The sequence below is a fragment of the Lissotriton vulgaris genome, chromosome 11, assembly GCF_964263255.1.
Source record: "Lissotriton vulgaris chromosome 11, aLisVul1.2, whole genome shotgun sequence".
Taxonomy (NCBI): domain Eukaryota; kingdom Metazoa; phylum Chordata; class Amphibia; order Caudata; family Salamandridae; genus Lissotriton; species Lissotriton vulgaris.
This window is the reverse complement of record NC_141699.1, coordinates 841,961,193-841,985,388: the sequence shown is the minus strand read 5'-3', so window position 1 is coordinate 841,985,388 and position 24,196 is coordinate 841,961,193. Positions and strand designations below refer to the sequence as shown.

At 43.8% G+C, this 24,196-nt stretch overlaps 1 protein-coding gene across 1 annotated transcript in view; it reads left to right on the top strand.

Moving 5' to 3' along the window:
* The window catches only part of TM4SF19 (transmembrane 4 L six family member 19), a 958,828-nt gene that overhangs the window by 643,184 nt on the left and 291,448 nt on the right, over positions 1 to 24,196 (top strand). Inside the window, exon 4 of the mRNA XM_086944875.1 lies at positions 5,802 to 5,879. Coding sequence (XP_086801001.1) covers positions 5,802 to 5,879 — 78 coding nt within the window. The remainder of the gene's footprint in view (positions 1 to 5,801; positions 5,880 to 24,196) is intronic.

Genomic DNA, 24,196 nt, shown 5'->3' with positions numbered 1-24,196 from the left:
TTCAGGTCACCTTGATTGCAGGGAACGGGAAAGTGGGAGACGGAAGTATTGGCTCCGTGCACATTCACCTATATTTTGGGTGCACTTTGGAAACTTGGAATAAGTACGTTGAATCCTGGCTTCATGATAAGGGATAGCGGTGTGTGGCTTGTTTGCCTACCGGATTTTTGAGTATGACCCCAACCTTGCGTTTCAATTTACTTTTAGAGAACTAGTGATTAACAGACTTCTTGGATAAACTACATGGAATTTGACCTTTTTAGTGGATATTTGGATATGTGAGACTCTATCGGCATATACACATGTAAGCAGCATACGAGCTGCTCGGTGCTTGAAACGCGCTAGTATCTTGATATACAGATGAGGTAATGCTTAGATTATTATGTAGGAGGAAATTTTGGATTTGGAATAAGCGCCTTTATAAATAAAAAGTGAATGGTTACAATGGGAGAAACTACATACCGACAGTCACTGCGTGGGATAGGTAAGAACCTGTTCCTTAATTTTGAATAAGGGCACTATGCTCTTTGAACCTGATATCGTGCCTCCGTAGTATCAAGGCCTCACTAAGTGTTGTTATTGACAGGTATTCCACAGATATTTTGAAATACACAGGAAACAGAAGGTACCATTGCCGTTGTGTGTTTAGCATGTTTAAATAACCACTTGGTTATCTTCACGGGAGAGTTTTACGGCATTTCTTGGTGCACTGAGCAATTAAAATGTGATGACATGGTTTCATTTAGAGTGGTAGTGATCTATATATGCACTTATCAATATGTAAATGTGACTTAACATGATACATAGGAATTGCTAATGATACATGACACATAGGAAGGGGTAATAATGAGAGATAATATGCAATAGCATGTGATAGACATTGCACATGTTTGTATATGAGAGACAATATGTAATAGCATGTGATAGACCTTGCATATGTTTATATACTCCCCTTCTGCACATAGAGGGTGCTTTATATAAGATTGGTGATGGATGACCTAAAGTACCCCAAAAAAACAAATGAGTGACTGTATGTATTACTTCCAGCCCTGAGGAAGTCGTGGGTTTATTCCCCATAACGACGAAACGCGTTGGCATAAGGGAGTGGAAGAACGCTGGTCAAGTCGAAAGAAATAAAAAGGAAACAAGAGAAAGCATTACGAATTGAAGATCTTTTTGTATATACTGTAAATTTATCTTGTGGCATGTGCTTCGGGAAATTGTTCAAAAGGGTTCTGGGTGTTACCTGCGAGGGTTCCCGTGCATGAGCAGAACCCCTCTGGAGCCTTCAGAACCATTCTCCTGGGTTGTCTGTGAGGCTGCCAGACATATAGGTTAAGTTGCATTTTAACCTCATGGTAATTGCTAACTTTAAAACGGCTGCTTAGAAACATGTTGTGTTTGGTGTCAAGCACCTTGGAATAATACCTCCACACCAGTAACTGGTGTGGGAGGTATGATTCCACCCTTCTCAAACCACTGCTGTGGGTCACAGATCTACCCGGTACCAGCTGTCTAGACCCCGGCAGCACAATATGGATGCTACCAGCCACAGACACAATTCTGCTCTCCTGCTGCTGAGCCAAGCTCGAGCAGAGGAAAGCATGACAATAGGCATCCTGTAACAGGGAGGTGTGAACATATCCCATACAGGGTTTAATGTATTGGGGCTGGGTGGGTGCACTCTGAGAGTGCCAGAAAGTCTGCACTGGGGGCCCATTTGGTGTTCCTGTGTATAGTCCAGCTCAAACCAGTTCTGGGAGCCATTGGCTCCTGTTCTGGTGCGAAACTGGACAAAGGACATAGGTGTAGCCACCCCTCTGTCCTGCCCCTCCCTAAGGAGGGAGGGTCCCCTGAATATGTCCAACCCTTTCCTATGGGTATAAAGTGGGATACCTGGCTACAGGACTTTAGATTCTACCGGGATAAGATTCTACGAAGGAGAAACCAAGTACTTCGACTGCCTGCACAATGCTGGAAGACTGAAGAATCCCCCTTGGAATAAAGGAGTTACTCCCCTGCACTAGCAGGCACCTAAGAGCATCTGACCGGCTTGCATCTCCCTAGCTCCTGAGGACTCTGCAGATTTCAGCAACACAGGAGGTTGTTTTTGGAAGGTTCCTGAGGTCGGTCTGCCCTCTTAGTGATTCTGAGACCAGTATCCCTTGAGGGGACCGCGTGACCCAAACCCTTGTGCACAGCGTACATTTGCAAGTGCATATGCTTGTTGGCGACCCCTGAGCTTGTTCATTGGACTCCAAGTAGACCTGACCCAAGCAGTATCTGCACTGAAGAAATCCAGTCTCCTCGTAGTGAGTGCTCCGTGGGCTGGTGCTTTGCAGACATGCTGGAGGTCTTCTCAGGCTCCCTGGTCCGTTGGTCTGTGGGTCCTGGTGAGGGTCACCATGTGTGTTTTTGGGCTTTCCTGGTTGCTCCTGATGGGCCTGACATCCCATTGCTTGGAGAGGCCCCTGGACCTTGCGTGTCCACACCATAGTCTGTATGTCCTCCCTCCGTGGGTTGCATTTGCCAAGGCTTGTTGGTGCTCCAGCAGGACATCAACCTCTCAGCACTCGACATGCTTCGTGGGACAGCTCACCTCAACGTCTCCTGGTCCCCGTGGCTGCAGAGTCATACATCCTTTCTTCACACCTGAAGCACCCTACATCAGTGGGCATTTGTCTACAGAGCCCCTGGTCACCTGAAGTGACCAGACTCTGTCTCCTCTGCTTTCAGGATCCTTTCACCTAGAATCCAGGCTTGGATTACACCAGACACTCTTCGCCTTCCCGGCAGTAGTACTTCCTGGCAGCTCTCTATTGAAAACAACGTAGGTTTCAGATACCACTTGACCCCTATTCACCGGCTCCTCTGGGATAGGTAACACGGGTACCTTGGTACTTACTGGTGGGTTGGCTCTAGAACCTCCTATGTAAGCATGGGCGAATTTTGCGAATCTCGCGTTCGCGAATTTTGCGGATTTGCGAACTTGCAATCCGCAAAATCCGCGAATTCTCGCGAATTTGCGGATTTTTTTTTTGTGTTTGCGCGGGTTTCTGCCAGTTCGCGAGGGTTTTTTACAATGTCGCAAATTGCGAACTTACCTGTTGGGTCGCAAGTTTCGCGAACTTGTTGTTTCTACGTGTCCAGCCTGTTTGGGACACTCTTCTTCATCACTGCCACTCTCTGTCACCACTGCCACTCTCTGACTACTCATGCCACCCTCTGGCCCACCCATGCCACCCTCTGTTTCATCACATCACCCTCTGGTTGTCCAGTCAGTGTACATTATTGTGGCAACGCAAGCACACCTTCCCTGCCTCAAGTGACCTGAATTAATTTGGGGCTGATTATTGTGTCACAGAATATTTTTTTAGCTGGCACCTGCTTCCTTAGTGCTTCCTGATTAGTGATCTTTTGCACTTGCTAAGTGCTTTCATTGTTGCAAAATTAGTTACAACACCTGCCCTGCCCCAACTGACAATAATGAATTAGGGGCTGATTAATGGATTTGAACTTCCAGCCTGGCTCCTGCTTGTCTCCCTTAGCTGTAATTCAGGACCTTTGTGGCATATGTGTAACTATTCTGAGGTTCAGAGCAGGGTCACATAATAGTTTCAACTGGCAACTGAACTCTGGAGGGGCCCCTCAGGAAGCACTACAGGAAATGGCTACTAATGATGAGCCTGAACTTTTGAACCTGGTAAGTAGTTACTTTCAGTTTTGCTAAGATCGTATTTCTGCAATTTTGCACTTATTCGCGGGGCGCGAACTCACGCGAACAGTGCGAACAGTGCGAGCAAAATCCGCTGCTCGCGGATTTGCGGATTTTGCGGGAGATTTGCAAATCTCGCGGATTGCGAATTTACCGAAAATCCGCAAAATCCGCGAGCGAAACGGATTTTCCGCCCATGCTTACTCCTATGTTCCAAAGGGTTTGCTTAAAGTCCTCGTAGAAGTGTTCATAAACTTTAACATTACAACCATGACTCTCCCATAGTGTTTCCTCACTGCACCCGTCCTACGTGGGCCCCCTGTGTCACTAACTTGGGTGGTTCCTTGGGGTCCCAGCGATTCTACGTGCTCTAGGCAACGTGTCTAGTCAAGTCGTGATTGTTATACAATTTTTTTAGTACATGGTTCGGTCTCCCCCTGGAGCCCGCTGTGTATTGTGCTACTTACAAATGTTCTATTGATTCAGTATTGTGAGCCTTGTGTTCTAATCTTGTGTAGAGACTAGTAAAGGGTGTTATATTAATAAATGCATGTTTTTATATAACTACTGTGTGATTCTCCTTTCATTTAGCCATTCAGGTGGTGATATTCTGGTAAAACAAGCTGCTTTACATTCCTTCGAGATTAAGCCTGAAGGCTGCTCCCCACAGCGACCACTAGGATAGCTTTCTAAAGTTTATCTTTGACCTCATACATCATAAGGGTCGTGTGGATTGATACAATGTACCCACTTTAACTAGTGGACAGCATATACCAAGCCACCTTCTCACAGTAATCAGCAGCAGAAAATAGGGCAGGCAACGTCCTGTAATTGGGTACTAAGGGTAGGGGTCTGTGTCTGTATACGATAAAGGGGACATCCCCATCACAACAGATGCTACTCTTTAGTTTGACAACCCAGATCTCAGCTTCTTCATTAGAAAAGCCTGGTTGTTGGATTGGCAAACCCAGCAGGAAACTTCACCTGCAGTCCTATGCTTCACTGTGAAATTAAGGCATTGTAATGCGATAGATGATCTCATAAACTTGTAATTCTCACTGGTCATTGCCATCAACCAATTGAGTGGTATGTGATATGCCTACACCACAAATTTGGTACTAAAGATGAAAGTTGGAACCTACTCATCCAAATCAGTCTTGGTCAATGGTCACCTAATTTTGTTTCCTAGAAAATAGTCTATGGCTAATGAAAGGCACTGGACAAACTCTGCCCTCGTCAGGTCCTCAAAGGTCTTCTGACATTCCGCAGTCCTAATCAGCTTCTAAGGCTGCTTCTTACTTCTCAATCAGTTGCAGCGTTTTGGGCTGCTCAACCATGCCATCCTCAAGCTCAGCAATACGGCGTTCATTACTGTCTACTCTTCAAATCTGTCTAGGCGGTTTTGCAGATAGTTTACCTGGGAGGTGAGGTGCTAACCATGCAGATGGGAATTTGAGGTAAACAGGAAGTGAATATATACCAGTAACTCTTTGTTAACCAAGAGCTGATATTAAAGAAGTGGCTTAACACAACTGTGGAGTACTGTGGCGCACTGCCAATAATTGCAGAATTTAATAGGAACGTAGACTTGTTCATTGCTGTGGAGAAATTGGTAAAAAGGGGAAGGGGTTAACCAAAAGAAATTGATTACATGCTATGGGTTTGAGTGAGGGAACATGAATCATCTGAGCTGAGCACATAGAGTTTTCCAACGCCCTTTTTGTTCGATCACCTATAAGCGCTAAGAGGTGGTTAAAGCAAAAGACAGGCTCTCTTAAAGACAATGCTTCAAGTCATGTATTTCTGACCCACCTGGAAGATATGGATGTTTTTCTCTCATATCTTTGCAAGGACGTGGTTGACGAAAGTGTATATTACTGTCATCCATGATAATCAACACAATTATTGGTGTTTCATCTGACCTTACAATTAAAATTAATAAAAAGTGTCCAGCTAACTTGAAATGAGGTCCGAATGGCCCAACCGTCTCAGTTTTCCTTAGTGCCAACTCGTAGCTCAGAAGCATACTAGATAATATTAGCCCAGCTCCTCGTGCATAAACTTCTGTCTCCCTTTGCGTTCCTAGGTTCTTCTGGCAGCCACTCACATTAAAGCTGTAGGAAGCAAACTCCACTTCTTCAAATGCTGCGGACCCCTCTGGGATGTAAGTAAAATGAGTTACCATCTCTGTGAACGTTATTATTTGTCATGTGCCCTACTAGGGCCATCATACCTTTTATACCTAGGATTTACAATAGTCATCAAATTTAAGAATGCTGCAAAAATTGAATGGTGCAAATAATATTTGTGCAAGAGGTCATCTGAAGTTTTGCTCTAAATTGTTATTTTTGTTTGAAAACCAGTTAATAACGTGCTTATGAGATATTTCAACCATTTTTTGTGATCAATATTTTCTAGTCTGCATGTGCCGTTACCACCATGTATGGGTTGGTAAATGGCAGCGCAAAACCTCAAGAGAGTACATTCAGTTTATGCACAGATATACATTGGTGCAGTTACTGACTGTTCGCTTCTTTTTATCACCATAGCTTGGGTTCAAAAGGGGTACAGAGTTTGTATGGCTTACTTAAGGGGTCTTTCATTCATCTCTTTCATCTATTAGTTTGTGGTGCCATCTACATTTTGCTTATGGCCACTAAAGCACGCAGCATGGGGCAATGGTTCAGTCTACTTCAGCAACGCGATGGATAACTTAACTTTGAGTGACTTTATTTTGTCCTTTCACAAGGAGCACATCCGCAGCCAGGGTTCCCTTCAGTGCCAGTGTCTTTGTTTGTACATATTACTTCATTATTGCCCCTGTGTTTAGAGCCTGATGTGATAGCAGAATGCTTTCTTCAAAGCACAGGACACATTCCAGCATGATCATTTCCTGCTCCTGCTAATGATGTAAATTCCGTTTGGAGCTGTTTTTTCTTATCCAATTGCTACTATTTCAGACTATACTAGATTGGGTCCATTTGAATCTATTTTTTATAAATTAATTCTCATTTTAAGGTTCACACAGTGAATGCATTTATAACTGCTCTCCTGTATGAATTTTTATTGCTTTCAATACTCTCTTGTAAGTCGAGTTTATATAGATATTTAACTATTATATCACTAACTAGCAGCCCGTCCCGACCTTGTCCGGGAGCATTCAGGCTACCCCTACCCCCACCTGCCCGACATTGCCCAGCAGCCCGTGCCCTCGCCCGCCCTGTCCCCCGCCTGACCCGACCCCTGGCTGCCCCAGTGTAAGGTGCGTTCACCTGTCTTCGTGGTGTGGTCTACTACCAAGTAGATTCTGACAGTGAATGGAAAGACAGATGAGGTGGTGATTGTTATGCCCCAGAGACTCTGACTTTCGCCTCTATGCTCCATAAAAACACACATGCATCTATTCATTATTAAAGCGTGTTGCAGTAACCCCAAATGGTAGCAGGAGTATCTGTGCATCCCAACATCTCGTCCCCCGCCTGGACCGACATACTACAGCGTGTTGCAGTAACCCCAAATGGTAGCAGGAGTATCTGTGCATCTTGTGAACTTTCCTCAGCCGATCCCCGTCCCCCGCCTGGCCCGACACCCGCCTGCCCCGACATTATCCCCGGAGGCTTACCTGATCCGCCGCTCCTCAGTTTACCGCTCCTCGCCTCTCTGCTCCTCACCGCGGCCCGACACCCGCCTGTCCGGACATTGTCCCCGGAGGCTTACCTGATCCGCCGCTCCTCAGTTAACCGCTCCTCGCCTCTCTGCTCCTCACCGCCTGTCCGCCGCCGCTCCTCCCCCGCACCATGTCCGCCTCTCCGCTGCTCGCACCGCCGCTGGCCTGTCTGCTGCTCCTCAGGTCACTGCTCCTCCCCCGCGCCATGTCCGTCGCTCCTCGGACGCCGCTCCTCCCAGTGCTCCTGACGTAAGCATGCACGTCGCGGACGGCGCTACTTTGGAGGGACTACTTTTTTTTTAATATAAATTTTCTAAATAACGTTTATTTTTTTTATTTATATAGCCTATGTCCTTTTGCTTGCCCTGACGTTTTCAAACATGTATTGGGTGTTTGGATTGGTGGTGTACTTTTCGAGTTTACCTGGCTCAAAGGACACAGTTCTCTCTTTATAATAGTAGTATAGATTGAATCTATCTATCTATCTAAATATCTATCCAGCAAAACTGTCTATACTACCCTTTTTTTGTCTGTCTTGCAAGCCTCTCTATCAGTGATTTCAACCTTCACTATTTGCAATTTTGATTTACAAAAAAATGCAAAAAAGAAATAGCAAAGGCAAGAAGCTTGAAGCTAACACCAGATGGATTGGCTTTTTACATTGGGTGTTAGTTTGACGTTCTGATTTTACTAAATTTATGTGTATAACATAGTTATTTATACGGGTCTTCCGACTGACTTCAGTCATAAGTCTGTTGTTGTCTCATTCGCGTTTACTCCACCCACAGCCCAAATCAGCTGTTTTCTGTCTTTACTGTGAGTCATACAAGTCAAAGTCAAAAGTCAAATTTTTTTTAATTTGTTTTGGTACTCAATTGAGGACCACAAATTTTAAAAATTGCACACAGTTTGTTATACAATTCAATACATTTTCAATGAAGCTTTTAAAAATTTATATATTTTATAGCAAACAAATTCATTCGGCGGCCTTTTGCATATTAATAGAAAATCTTTAGCAGTGACTATCCTACATGTCCGATAGATGGGATCAAGGCATGTTAACCGTGCATTTACAACTTTGACATTTGGGCATATAAATAAGAGATGCTCAAGATTCTGGTTACCCCCCTGACAGAGTGAACATAGCGGAGAACTGTCTGGTCTCCAAGTTGAGGTAAAGGTTAACAGGGGTAAAATACCCAGACGCAACATCGTAATTGACCGCCTTGCACCGTGTGTAAGAGAATAGTCTAAGTAAGGCTGTTCATGCTTGTATTCCAGAGACTTAGCATAAGATTTATACACAGGTAAATTAGTACAGTGTAAGTGGTCAAGCTCAAAACTCAATTTGGGGGTAAAGTTTTTTAGAAAAAGTTTGAGTTGTGCAGGTGTCCAAGATAACAAAATTTCAGAGCTAATTTTTGCTAATTGAAATGCCACTGTCATATTTCTGGAAAAGATAAAATGAGAGGTATCCTTATCAAATGTCTCGATCTTTAACAGGCATCGTAAAGTTCCTTCTTTAGAGTGGAGAAGGTTGTAAGCCCACCTAATGATGTTTGCTACGGCTGTAGCGTATACGCTGGTGATTGAAAATTTGAGTCTTAGTGCCTGCACTGGTGTAGATGTGGAGACTTTCAGTATTTTCTTTAGTATTTTCCCTTCTTTTAAATCCATGTAGGACCATTGTTTTAAGGCAATGTATTCAGAGGCATATGACAGAACCGGAGGAATCTTTGCTCTGTAGACTTTTATAAGTGCAGAAAAGTGCCTGTTTCCAGTAGCCGAGTACAGTCACGACATGGCCCCAGCATGTAAGTCACATTTCCTTTTTAAATTGTTTATTTGTTTGATGTTTTTCATGTTGTGTGAAAAAATCCTGCCTAGGTAGGTATATTCCTCTACCTGCTCTAACCTCTCTCCACCCAAATTCCAGCAGTACTTAACGCCTTTTTTCTTTCTTGAGAATGCAACCACTTTAGTTTTATTTATATTGGGAATTAAAAAATTGTCTTTAGAGTAGTTATGTAGAATATCTAGAAGGCGTTGTAATCCAAAAGGCGTTAAATCGAACATGACTATGTCGTCCGCATATAACAGAGCGTGTATGCGTTGAGTGGCGATCTTCGGAGGCGTACATAACCCTTGTTGTAGTTGAGACGGTAGGTCGCTTAAGTACAATGAAAATAAAATCGGAGCTAAAAGACACCCTTGTTTAAGGCCATTAGACGTACATATTATTTTAGACAAACCCTTGTCGCTCCCCATTTGCACACGGCACCATGTGTTACTGTGAAGATTCACAATTACTTGAAGTAGTGGTTCAGGGATCCCCATCCTCCTTAATTTATTCCACAGGGTTGGTCTGTCCACTCGATCGAAGGCGGTGGAATAATCAATGAATGCCGCGTATATGGATTGTGATTTCCCTACGGTATATTTATCTAGGATGGTCTGGAAAATTGCTATGTTGTCGGTAACTGAGTGATTGGGTCGAAATCCGGCCTGAAACATGGGTATTAGACCCTTTGAAAATGCCCAGATTTTAGTCTGTCCAGTACTTCCGCTGCAAAGATTTTCCCGGAAGCATCCATCAACGCTATTTGTCGATAATTTCCCGCTTTGTTTCTATTTCCTTTTTTATATATGGGAATAATTGTACTTCCCTGCCAGGACTTCGGTATTTTGCCAGTGTCGAAGATGTAATTGAACAGAGGCGAGAGCATCATGCTCCACTCCTTGGGGTCAGCTTGAAAGACCTTAGTAGGGATCTGGTCAGGGCCAGACGCACCCGTACTTCTTGCCTTTCTTATATTCGTGGCAATGGAAACTGCTGAAGTCTTGATGATTTTAGTGTCTTTACTTTCCGTCTCATAATCTGGAACCTCCTTTCCAAGAAAGATGAATTAGATTTGTATAGGTCGCTCAGGTAAATGTCCCAGTCCTCCGCTGATACAGGGATAGCTTCCAGCTTCTTTTTTGATCCAGTCATTTTAGCAATCAGAGACCAGTATTTACGCTGATTACGTTGTTTGGCTGCTAATTGCATATCAACCCAGTTGGAGTCCTGGACCTGTTTTTTGTGTTTAGTTTTCTCTCTTCGTATTTGATTCTTTAGTTTGTTAATTTCCACTTTATTAGCCGTAGAGAGTCACACAACATGTTTCCTTTTCGCAAAGGGCACATCCGCACGCAAAAAAGTTTCCATTAGTGCCAGGGAATACTATAGCAATTTGCGCTTTTATGGACCAAAAGCTTTTTTTTCCTTTTACTCAATGTTTTTTAGATTGATGAGGGCCTGGCTGCCTCCGTAATAATAGATGTTTTGCAAAAACAAAACACGGATTGTCAAAGTTAAAAGGTTGGTGGTCATCGCCAAACATCTTGGCCTTGCCAACATTACTTCATGCATATCCATACTCGACATACGAGAACGGGCTATTAATTGCCTCCTAAAGGCCCATAGGAAATGTTTCTAAATAACCTTTCTGTACTAAAAGATTGTCCTTAACCAAAAAAAGAAACTTATGTGCACTTTTGCTACGCTCTGAACACACATGATAATGCTCTGTTCTTCACTGTACACATACTGCCACATGTTGAATAACAGGGACTATTCTCCATGCTGTACATCCGTGCAAATTGTATATTCTGCACATGTCTCTGGCCGTGATTTAGTATGCAGATACAGTGCACTGAAATAGCTCCCCCCTGCACGTATTTAATGCTGACCCAGTCTAAATACCCCTGCTGGTGAAGTGTTCTGCACTTCTCTAGTAGTGATCTTTTCTGCACAAAACTGCCAGTTTTAGATTATTCACATCTTGCTAATGATCACTTCTCTACATCTCTGACAGAAGTCTATGCTGCGAACTTATAAAAGGGATTCATTCTCCACACATCTGTAAGACATCAGTTCTGATCTCCTCTGGTAGTGCTCTATTCTGAATTTACAATACATTAATTCATTTCCTCATCTTTCACAGTGCTGTATTCCACACTCTTCTGATAGTACTCCATTCTGCACTCCTCAACTAGTGCGCCATTTTGCACTCCTTTGATAGTGCTCTATTCCGGATTCTGCTCCCATCCGAACAATGGTGAGTATTCTGTTCTGCATCTTTGCAATATGTTCCATTCTGTGCACCTCTGCTAGTTGTGAACTGTGAACACCTCTGCATGCACTTCGTTCTGCACCCTTATGCTAATTGCCCCTTCTCAACAACTGATAGTATTTTATTCTGCACTTCTCTGAAAGTGAGCAATTCTGCACACAACTAACAAACCTTCAGTCTATTCATGTTTGATAGTGATCGATTCCGAATACCTTTGCTAGTAATCCATACTGAACACTTTTTACATTACTGCATCCAACACATCTATGATAATGCTCCATTTTGCAAACCTTTTGCTAGTGCCCTATTTTTATCACACCATTAAAAGTGCTGCCTTGGGCAACCAGTGATATTAACTCCATCTCTGACAATAGTGTTTTTAATGGGGAGACAGCCTTAACAATTCTGTCTTTAGTCAATCAATCAGGGTTGTTGAACCGTGCTACTCACCCATGAAGGGTTTCAAGGCACTGGGGAGGGGGTGGGGGGGAATTTGGAGCAGTTCTGTGTTTATCCGAAGAGCCAGGTCTTAAGATCCTTTCTGAATAGGTGCAGTGTCGGGCTTTGTCTGATGTGGAGATGGAGTTCGTTCCAGGTCTTGGCCGCGATGTAGGAGAAGGATCTGCCACCCACTCTGGCCCTGTGGATGCGGGTACCATGGCTAGGGCAAGGTAGACAGCTTGGAGGTTTCTATTGGGGGCTTGGACGGAGATTCTTTTGTTGCAGTATTGGGCTCCAATGTTGTAGAGGGGTTTGTAGGTGTGTGTGAGCAGTTTGCAGGTTACTAGTTTTTTCACTGGGAACCAGTGGAGGTCACAGAGGTGTTGGGTGATGTGGTCATGTCGTGGGATGTTGCGGACGAGTCTGGCTGCGGCGTTTTGGAGTTTGTGGAGGAGTGTTTTGTTGACTCCGGTGTAGAGTGCGTTTCTGTAGTCAAGTCTGCTGGTGATGAGTTTGTGGGTGACGGTCTCCCTGGAGTCAGGGGGGATCCATTTGAAAGTCTTGCGGAGTTTGCAGAGCGTGTTGAAGCATGTGGAGGATACAGCGTTGATTTGGCGGTTCATGGTGAGTGAAGAGTCGAGTATGATGCAGAGGTTGTGTGCGTGGTCCGTAGGGGTGGGTGGGTTTCCGAGGGCCGGGTGCCACCAGGTGTTGTCCCAAGCAGAGGGGGTGGGGCCAAGGATGAAGACTTCTGTTTTCTCTGAGTTGAGATTCAGGCAGCTGCTGCTCATCCAGGTTCTAACATCTTTCATCCCTTCTTGGAAACTGTGAGAAGTTGGCCTGGTATATGATGACCACTAATTTTAGTGAGCACCTTGTACCAGTCCAAATGACCCTTATGGTGATTGGTTGTAAGTCAACCTTATAGACCAGCTATCCTAATGGTAGCGTGGACAAAGCAGTCTTAGGCTAAACTCAAGAGGGCATGTGAAGCCAGCTGTTTTACCATATGCAATCCTTTTAATACCAAATTTAAAGACACCACACAAGTTATATATTATAAAAATATATGTATTTATTACCAGAATAATCCCCTATACTCTTTATGAGCACAGAAGCACAGCGTTAAACAAGAACATAGTATAACATACAATAAGCTGCACAATTATGGATAGGCCGGGTGGCCACTCAAACCATATATTAAGAAAGTGGTATAAGAACCACGTCACGAACAATGAACAGGCCTAGGGCCTTGGGAATCGCTGGGCCTACACTGGACTAACAAAGGTTAGGACATAGGAGGACCACAAGATGCAGGTGTAGAGTCTATAGGCAACCGTGTTTACCATACAAGTCAATAGTGCGTAAAAATCAGAAAGTTATAGGTTCGGGAGTCTTCCGACTGGACTAGAACTAATTTTTTCGTGTGAAGGAGTTAGGTCTTTGGGTAATGGGAAAGGCTGGACCTTAATTACTATTTAAACATGAGAAGAATGCCCCCCCACTTCTTTTTTAGAAAAAGCTCTTAGTTATAAGCAACACATCAACTTTAGTTAGATATGTTAGGTATATTTATTTGTACCTTACTTTCACAAGTTTTTTTAAAAAAATCTTAAATTTACATGTCAGAGAAAGAACACAACAAATATGACATATACATGTATCAACTTAAGCACAACATTTAGCAAAGAAAGAGAAAATCATTACATCAAAAAGTGCATTCACTGTACACAACAAAGCATTTACGTCTATTTCAGACTGTTCCACGAGGGGAATCACAATTACTAGTCTCAGTGACCATCAATGATAATCATGGGAACAGTGGTGGACAAAATCACAAGTGAAAGGAGATATCACGACACATTAGTTGTACCAGTCACTACGAGTCAAGAGTTATTAGTCGTGTTAATTTTGTTAATGGTGCTGCTAGTTTTTATCTCCTTTCTTGCCGACGCGTTTCGAACTCCAGACATCAGTTATGGGTTATCTTCAGGGCCTTGTCATTACTATCTGAATGGTAGCCGTGTTTATCCTATGTCTTGTTCTGGATCATTAGAGCTGCAGTCTTTGACTTTCTTTTGGGGTTCGAATGGGCATCTCCCTATGGCACGGTGATGTTTTAGTAACCTTGTTTGGTGCACCGCGGGCTTCGGGAGCGGCTCACTCCATGACAAACAATTTTCACCCGGTTCTTCAATTCTAATTGGGAGTACCGCGTAGTCACTCTCATTTGAACCTCCGATCTCCTGCACTTGCTCTGTGCGGCTAGCTTTCACCAATGCTTCACTGTGAAGCATTGGTGAAAGCTAGCCGCACAGAGCAAGTGCAGGAGATCGGAGGTTCAAATGAGAGTGACTACGCGGTACTCCCAATTAGAATTGAAGAACCGGGTGAAAATTGTTTGTCATGGAGTGAGCCGCTCCCGAAGCCCGCGGTGCACCAAACGAGTTTACTAAAACATCACCGTGCCATAGGGAGATGCCCATACGAACCCCAAAAGAAAGTCAAAGACTGCAGCTCTAATGATCCAGAACAAGACATAGGATAAACACGGCTACCATTCAGATAGTAATGACAAGGCCCTGAAGAGAACCCATAACTGATGTATGGAGTTCGAAACGCGTCGGCAAGAAAGGAGATAAAAACTAGCAGCACCAATAACAAAATTAACACAACCAATAACTCTTGACTCGTAGTGACTGGTACAACTAATGTGTCGTGATATCTCCTTTCACTTGTGATTTTGTCCACCACTGTTCCCATGATTATCATTGATGGTCACTGAGACTAGTAATTGTGATTCCCCTCGTGGAACAGTCTGAAATAGACGTAAATGCATTGTTGTGTACAGTGAATGCACTTTTTGATGTAATGATTTTCTCTTTCTTTGCTAAATGTTGTGTTTAAGTTGATACATGTATATGTCATATTTGTTGTGTTCTTTCTCTGACATGTAAATTTAAGATTTTTTTAAAAAACTTGTGAAAGTAAGGTACAAATAAATATACCTAACATATCTAACTAAAGTTGATGTGTTGCTTATAACTAAGAGCTTTTTCTAAAAAAGAAGTGGGGGGGCATTCTTCTCATGTTTAAATGGACTAGAACTAAGCCACTTAAAACTAGGACACTAGAGGTGTAATCCACTATAGGAGCACCAGAGTTATATCGTTACCTCACCCACAGGAAGCGGGTGCATAGGTGCCAAAGTGTGTCGGGTTTCGTCGTGAAGTTCTGTGGAGCCTCGAGGTGAAGATGCGGCAGGCGACCAGGAGAGAAGAGTCCGGTTGGATCCAAGGGTGGATCGAAGATGTAGAGTACCTGAAAGCAGAGGGGACAGAGTTCAGGTCACTAGCCAGTGACCAGCGAGGAACCAGGAAGGAACCAGGCGATGTTGGGTTGCAATCAGGTGATGTTAAGGTGTTTGTCTCCGCTGCCACGTAGACCAGGAAGGATTGAGGACGTCCAGATGGTAGTCATGGGCTATCCCACAAAAGCTCTCACTGTCGGCGGTGTCGGTACTCAAATCAGAGTCACCAAGCATTGGCAAATGCAACCCACACAGGAATCAAAGATGTCTTCTGGATCGGACCTACAAGGTCAGATCGGTAGCTCCTTTTCAGGGGAGCTGGGGCCAGTCTGGAGCAACCAGACCAGCAGTGTAGTTTTGATGGTTCGTTGTCACAGAGGCCAACGGGCATGTGACCGGACAACGTGTCAAGCAGGAAAAGTGCAAAAGGGCTAAACGCAGCACTCGGTGAGTGTGGAGAGGTGATCTTTGGAGCACAGACTGCTTGGGGCTTGGGCTTCTCAAACCCCAAAGCACAGCATCGAGGGTGACCAGGGAGCTGCACAGGAAGCACTTCATTGACTTTTCAAGATGGCCAGTCCCACATCTCACGTCGCCTCCACAGGACTAAGCTTTGCTAGGACTGTGGATCAGCCTGTTGGAAGTCTGGGAATCTAGGTCTTGTTGGTCTCTGTCGTTCGAGTTCCGGCGGGAGCAACGGCAAAGAAAGTCTTGTTGCGCTGATGGTGCCTGTTTGCACAGGGTAGCCACTCCTTGACCTCAAGGGAGATTCTTCAGTCTTTTACGTTGAGTAGGATGTGGACGGGTCCAGAGTTTTGTTTCAAAGTTTCAGTTAGGATGATCTAGTTTGCATTGGCACAGCTCCTACCTTTATTCCAAATCAAGGGGCTGGATCACCTGCTAGGTCCCTCCTATGAGTGGGACCCAGGAAGGGGGTGGTTACACCCCTTTCCCTTTGTCCAGTTTTGAGCCAGAGCTGGGGCTGGAGTGCCCCAGCACCGGTTTGAACTGGACTTTGCATGGGACACCTTGTGTGCCCAAGGCAGTGTCTAGTTTCATTCAACCCTCGCTGTTTCAATCCACTATCTCCTTTCTGGGATGGTGTAACACCTCCCTGTGACAGGAAACCTTTTTTCCAGGCCTCCCCTGCCGGAGTTTCGGTCAGCTGATCAACAAAAAACAAGTGCCAATGCTGATCATATATTCATGGTATTATTCTAACAACCAGAACAAAGACAGTTTATCAAAGCTGGGATATACTAATTAATAGCTTTTTATTACAACCAAGTTATAAAGAGAGTACATTTGTTTTAGTCATATACTGTCAATAGAAACGGAACATTTTATCAATAACAAAAACAGTTTAGGACACAAACAGTAAAGCATTAAAATCAAACATGCATTCCATACTCAATCATATCTCAATCATACCATTCATTCATACAAAGACAAAATACAAATACTCAGCCCTATTGAATATGAATAGACAAGCGGGTTGAGTATTAGGTCTGCTACAATATATACAATTATTTACATAGAATTATGCTGTGAACTCATATTTGTGGATCTGAATCAAATTAGTCATGAAAATCAAATCGGACAATCAAACAATATGAATGTAAAAATTCTAAACCAATAGTTTAACAGTATAACAACACTAAGGGAGAAACAAGAGGAGCAGACACTGAGCATGAAAGGGCCTACGCGTTTCGAATCCCTAAGGATTGGGAGGGATTCGGCCAGGTAGCTCTGAAAAAAGAAAAGGAAAAACTTTGTGTACATCTGTTTAAAAAAAGGGGAGAATCTAATGAGCACTATAGCACCCAAAGTTACCTATGCTTACCACTATGAAGAATATCCAGAGATAAATGTCATCTGTGTTGACAACAGAAAAGAGAAACAATATGTAAAAAATGAAAAAGTGTGTATCTAGCCTGCTAATCTCAATTTTATGTAATGCCTACGTCACGATCATGTACACAAAATTACCTTAGGTGTGCACGGAAAACGGAAGCAAAGCCTGTCTTTGTTAGGGCAAGTAAAGCTGGGTGGCCTGAAAAAGATATAGGCTATTTAGTACCTAGAGGGTTACATGGAAATACCCTAACGGTAAAATACAGGGTCGTTCTTCTTACCGGAAGATCGTAAACATCCACGTCCAGAGAAGGGGATCGGTGAAATATCAGGTCGAATAATAATTTCAACCAGCCTCTTTGAAAGAAAGGGGGAGAGGAAGAGTGTCAAACCTTGGTTAAGAACTCAAACGTTATCGGTCTGCAAGGTGCGCGATCTAGTGAAGGCTTACCGGCTGGGGAATACTGTAGTTGGAAGATAGTTGCCGGCATCTCCAGTTGCACTGGTCTCTCGCGCATGCGTAGAGTGCAAACGGCTTGGAAGGCTTCTCTATTTGTGGAGATACTATCCTAGCACGCTGATTTATCGCGCATGCGTAAAGCGAATCGGCTTGAATGGCTTCTCTTTTTTGGTGGCAATGATATCCTAACGCAACAACTTGTTAATCCATAGATGTGACATCCGTCGAGAGATCCCGAGCTGGAGTTAAAAACGGATGGAGTTGCGGAGGCTAACAGTGTATTAAAATTCTGTGCAGGGACAATATTTTTCTAGAGTTTATATATCTCTGATAGTTCATTAAGTCCCCTAACTGCTGTATCGAACTTTATTTGATATTTGATATTTATTAGGATTTGTATAGCGCAACTATCGCTCCGAAAGGAGCATCTTGGCGCTGAGCAAACAGAAGAACCAACTAGGTGAAACAAGGATCAAATGGCTGCGAGGACCGATGAATCGGGCTGGGGGAATATCCAAGTCTTCAGGAGTTTCCTGAAAAGGCTTTCTGTAGGGGCATGCCTGAGGTTGAAGGGGAGGCCGTTCCATCCCTTAGCCGCCAGATATGAAAAAGTTTTTCCACCTTTCGTTTTGAGTTTGATTCTGGGTATAATGACCAGATTCGCTCCTGATGACCTCAGGCAGCGCGATGGAATGTAGCGCAAGAAGCGCTTAGCTAGATAGGAAGGGCCTGTGTTCCTGGTGGCTTTGAAAACCGTGACAAGGAGTTTAAAGAGGATTCTTTTGTGGAGGGGCAGCCAATGGAGAGTGTTGAGGGCTGCTGGGGCCGAGGACCTTCTTGGGAGTTTAAGAACGAGCCTGGCCGCTGCATGTTGGACGCTTTGCAGTTTCTTCAGGGTGGACTTCTTTATTCCTGCTAAGAGGCCATTACAGTAATCCAGCCGGGATAGGATCAGGGCCACAGCGACTGATTTCCTGGCTGAGATAGGAAGAAAGTCGAAGAATTTCTTCAGCTGTCTAATGAGGTTAAAACAGCACCCTGCAGTGATGCGCACATGATCGTCAAAGCTGAGGGACGAGTCGATTTGGACACCCAGATTGCGGGCCGAGGAAACCGCACTCGGCGGGGCTTCAGAGTGTTGTGGCCACCAATCTTTTGGGGAGAAGAGGATGTCTTTGCCTAAGGGTATAATTTCAGTTTTGGCGCTATTGCACTTGAGATGGTTATTGTTGAGCCAAGAGTAGACTTGGGAGAGGCAATTCTGAAAACTGAGGGCAGCATTGGAGTGTTTTTTATCTATGGTGACGACAAGTTGGGTGTCGTCAGCATAATATGTTACGAGGATGCCGTGGGATTCAATCAGTGTGAGCAGGGGGGCCATGTAGATATTAAAAAAGAGTGGACTGAGTATGGACCCCTGGGGCACACCTGATGTAGTGGGTCTTTCGCCAGAAAGAAAGGGGCCAAGTGAAACTGTTTGTGATCTGTTGGATAGGAATGATGTTATCCATATTAATGCAGTACCCGTCACACCAATCTCGCGCATTCTGTTAATGAGGATGTCATGAGAGATGGTATCGAATGCTGCAGTTAAGTCGAGCAGGATGAGTACAGCGTGTTTCCCCTCATCCTGCAAGAACTTAATGGTGTCCGATAGTTCAATCAATGCAGTTTCGGTGGAATGGCCAGGGCCGAAGCCAGATTGCTGTGGGTGCAGAATGTGGTTGTTTTTCACAAAGGCTTTTAACTCCTCGTGTACTAGCTGCTCAGTGATTTTGCCTAGTGCCGGAAGTAGGGAGATTGGGCGCATGTTAGATAGATCTGTCGGGGATTTATTTTGTTTTTTCATTAGTGGCTTAACAATGGCCTTCTTCCATTCAGCGGGGACAATGCCTGACCTGAGGGATTCATTAACAATGGCATTGATTGGAGTGTTGACGGCCTCAATGAGAAGGTGGAGGATACTCGGGGGACAGGAGTCCGTGGGGGCTCCCGATCGACAGGTCATAATGGCCTTCTGTGTTTGTAACAAAGAAACTGTGGAGAAGTTACCCAAGGAGGGTGAATTAGTGTCGGCAGTTTGTGGGGGGATTGAGGGGGGGGGAAATCCTTATGAATTTTATTGATTTTCTCAATGAAGAAATCAGCAATTTGATCGCAAAGGGTTTGGGATGGAGGAATTTCCAGTGCAAGGGCTTTGGGGTGGGTGAAAGACTTGACTATATTAAAAATGGTATGTTGTTTCTGTTTGGCTACTTCTATGGCTGTGGTAAAGAACTCCTTTTTAGCTTTTTTTATGTTGGAGAGGTATTGTTTCCTCTGCGAGATGTATAGGGTTCTGGAAGTATGATTGTAAGTTTTCCTCCACTCTCTTTCCAGGACCCTGCACATATGGTGGCTTTCGGTGAGGGCCTGGGTATACCAGGGGGCATTGGGCTTTCTTTTACGGGGGACTGATTTTTGAGTGGTTGGGTTGGAGTTGGCCGAAACCAGGCTATTAATCCACGTATGGAAGTTTTTGGAGTCTTGCGATACGTTTCCGATGATGGTGGGCGGGGGGGCAAGGGACTGGGGGTGCAACTTAATGCGCTCGGCTACTTTCTTCCAGTTGGCCGAGAAGGGGGTGGGGGAGTTCTTAGTGTTGGGTTGCAATGAGGGTTTTGCCTTGATAGAAATTAAATAGGCTTCTCTCTTTGACGGTTTTTGATCCAGATCCCCGCCGCGTGGATCTTTTTCAACTCGTGAAATGACAGTCCATTTAATGTCACGTGGCCAGATCCACTATGAATTTGGTTGGTATCCAACGTCACTAGCAGATCATTGTCTCTCTCAAACAATGATCTGCTAGTGATGTTGGATGTCACACAGCTTTACACACAAATACCACATGATGAAGCTGTGGCAGTATTGGAATATTTCTTAGACTCAAGACCCAGACCGGTCCGGGTACCAACCAAATTCATAGTGGATCTGGCCACGTTTGCTCTAAAGAAGATCTACTTCAGCTTTGGAAACGAATTCTACCTCCAAATAAAGGGAGTCGCCATGGGGTGTTCCTTTGCCCCTGAGCTGGCAGTGTTATTTATGTCGCTCTATGAGGACACTTACATTCACAACAACAATCCTTTTAAGGAATACATTGCCACATGGTGGCGCTTTATAGACTATGTCTTCATGATCTGGACTGGAGGAGAAGAAAATCTAACATCTTTTTACAATTGGCTCAACACGAGAACACTAGATATACAATTCAGTATATTGCATTCAGCAACCAAGATCTCTTTCCTGGATGTAGAAGTTTTCCCTCTAGACGGCAAATTAGCAACATCTTTGTTCACCAAGCCCACTGATCGCAACAAGGCATTGCTTTTCTCCAGCAACCATCCGCGGAGTCTAAAGGAAAATTTGCCTTTTGGGCAATTTCTACAAATTCGTAGAAATTGTTCTTCCAATGAGGACTACAAATTTCACGCTGAAAATCTAGTATCTAAGCTATGTGACAGGGGTTACCCTAAAAAATTGGTCCGCAATTCAATGAAAAGCGCAAGATGGGTTCCCAGGGACAGTCTTCTTGAACGAAAAACCAAAACTAATTCCAATAGGCAAGTTTGTGTAACTACCTACTGTCCCAATGCCAATAACCTTAAAAAAATCATAGGTCAAAATTGGCACCTTATAAAAAACTTGGACGAAAGCCTGCAAGCTCCCCTGTTATTTGCCTTTAAAAAAGAGAACAGTGTGGCCAACCACATAATAAGAGCAGGAATAAAAAAAGAAGAACAACCGTCCCTGAGACGAATGATGGGATTGTCCCCCATTGTCGGTCACCACAAATGTGGTACGTGCTTATGCTGTGACCTGACAATAGAAGGATCATTGTTTCAACATCGTGGCATCTCATGGAAACTTTCAGCAATTGTAAATCGAAGTATGTAGTCTATGGTATTGTTTGCCCTTGTGGACTCCTATATATAGGAAAGACTAATCAAGAAATCCGCAACCGAATCACCCAACCCAAATCCAGGATAAAAAATGGAGTAGAAACTGCCCCGTTGGTTAACCATTGGAAACGTTGCAAACATCTCATAAGTGACATTAAATGGACTGTCATTTCACGCGTTGGAAAAGATCCACGCGGCGGGGATCTGGATCAAAAACTGTCAAAGAGAGAAGCTTATTTAATAGTAAAGTTCGATACAGCAGTTAGGGGACTTAATGAACTATCAGAGGTATATAAACTCTAGAAAAATATTGTCCCTGCACAGAATTTTAATACACTGTTAGCCTCCGCAACTCCATCCGTTTTTAACTCCAGCTCGGGATCTCTCGACGGAAGTCACATCTATGGATTAACAAGTTGTTGCGTTAGGATATCATTGCCACCAAAAAAGAGAAGCCATTCAAGCCGATTCGCTTTACGCATGCGCGATAAATCAGCGCGTTAGGATAGTATCTCCACAAATAGAGAAGCCTCCCATGCCGTTTGCACTCTACGCATGCGCGAGAGACCAGTGCAACTGGAGACGCCGGCAGCTATCTTCCAACTACAGTATTCCCCAGCCGGTAAGCCTTCACTAGATCGCGCACCTTGCAGACTGATAACGTTTGAGTCCTTAACCAAGGTTTGACACTCTTCCTCTCCCCCTTTCTTTCAAAGAGGCGGGTTGAAATTATTATTCGACCTGATTTTTCACCGATCCCCTTCTCTGGACGTGGATGTTTACGATCTTCCGGTAAGAAGAACGACCCTGTATTTTACCGTTAAGGTATTTCCATGTAACCCTCTAGATACTAAATAGCCTATATCTTTTTCAGGCCACCCAGCTTTACTTGCCCTAACAAAGACAGGCTTTGCTTCCGTTTTCCGTGCACACCTAAGGTAATTTTGTGTACATGATCGTGACGTAGGCATTACATAAAATCGAGATTAGCAGGCTAGATACACACTTTTTCATTTTTTACATATTGTTTCTCTTTTCTGTTGTCAACACAGGTGACATTTATCTCTGGATATTCTTCATAGTGGTAAGCATAGGTAACTTTGGGTGCTATAGTGCTCATTAGATTCTCCCCTTTTTTTAGACAGATGTACACAAAGTTTTTCCTTTTCTTTTTTCAGAGATACCTGGCCCTGATGAGAATCCCTCCCAATCCTTAGGGATTCGAAACGCGTAGGCCCTTTCATGCTCTGTGTCTGCTCCTCTTGTTTCTCCCTTAGTGTTAATATACTGTTACACTATTGGTTTATTATTTTTTCATTCATATTGTTTGATTGTTCGATTTGATTTTCATGACTAATTTGATTCAGATCCACAAATATGAGTTCACAGTATAATTCTATGTAAATAATTGTATATATTGTAGCAGACTTAATACTCAACCCGCTTGTCTATTCATATTCAATAGGGCTGAGTATTTGTATTTTGTCTTTGTATGAATGAATGGTATGATTGAGATATGATTGAGTATGGAATGCATGTTTGATTTTAATGCTTTACTGTTTGTGTCCTAAACTGTTTTTGTTATTGATAAAATGTTCAGTTTCTATTGACAGTATATGACTAAAACAAATGTACTCTCTTTATAACTTGGTTGTAATAAAAAGCTATTAATTAGTATATCCCAGCTTTGAATAAACTGTCTTTGTTCTGATTGTTAGAATAATACCATGAATATATGATCAGTATTGGCACTTGTTTTTTGTTGATCAATAATTACGGCTCAGCCTTACTGATTAAGAGCCAACCCCAGTTGTTCTCAGAAGTTTCGGTCAGCAGCGGGAGGGCAGACTCGTGTCTGTGGCAGCAGCATCCATTTTGTGATGCTGGGGCTCTGGTTACATTTAACGGCGTTTAAGCAAAGTAACATGTCTTCTCCCTCTAGAAGGGTGGAATGCTACCCCCGTCGCCAGGACTGGCGAGGGGGTAGTATTCCAAAGCGTATGACACCTTACACAACATGTTTTGATAAAGGTAGACCAAAGTTAGCAAGTAACCATGAGGATTATAATGCACTGAAGAGTATATGGTATGGCAATATCCCAGAACAGCTAAGGGACTTGGTTCCGAAAGCTGCAGACAGGCTCAGCTCATGTTAGAGCACCATCTCACATAAAACCAAGCACTCTGCCTCCAGGATTGTTAAGGCCTGCCATAGGAGTGACTTATAGGTGTATATGTGTCCAGATATAGGTTTAGATATAGGTATACTATATCTAAGCAAGGGGTGATTACACGACCTTGCCCCAGCTGAGTGATCAGCCAATTGTGTCAGTTTGGATAGCCAGCCAGGGGTGGCAAAAGATATGCTGCAGCCCCTTGTAGGCCTTGGATACACCTATGCCCTGGGTACCTATGGTACACTGTACAGGAGCTGATAAGGTGACCCAATATCCAATTGGTGATATACCTAAAGTACATTGTTATGAATTTAGAGAGAGAACAGCAGGCTGTGGGTCTGATTAGCAGGCCCACAGCCACATTAAGTCGAAAACTAGTGAAGCAAAAAGCAAAAATTGGGGTGACCATAGGAAAGCAGACCCTACTCTCCTACATAACCCCTCCCAAACGCAGGGACATTAAACTTAACCTTGACCAGATAAGTCTTCATGTTCTAAGTGGAAATACCTGGAGAG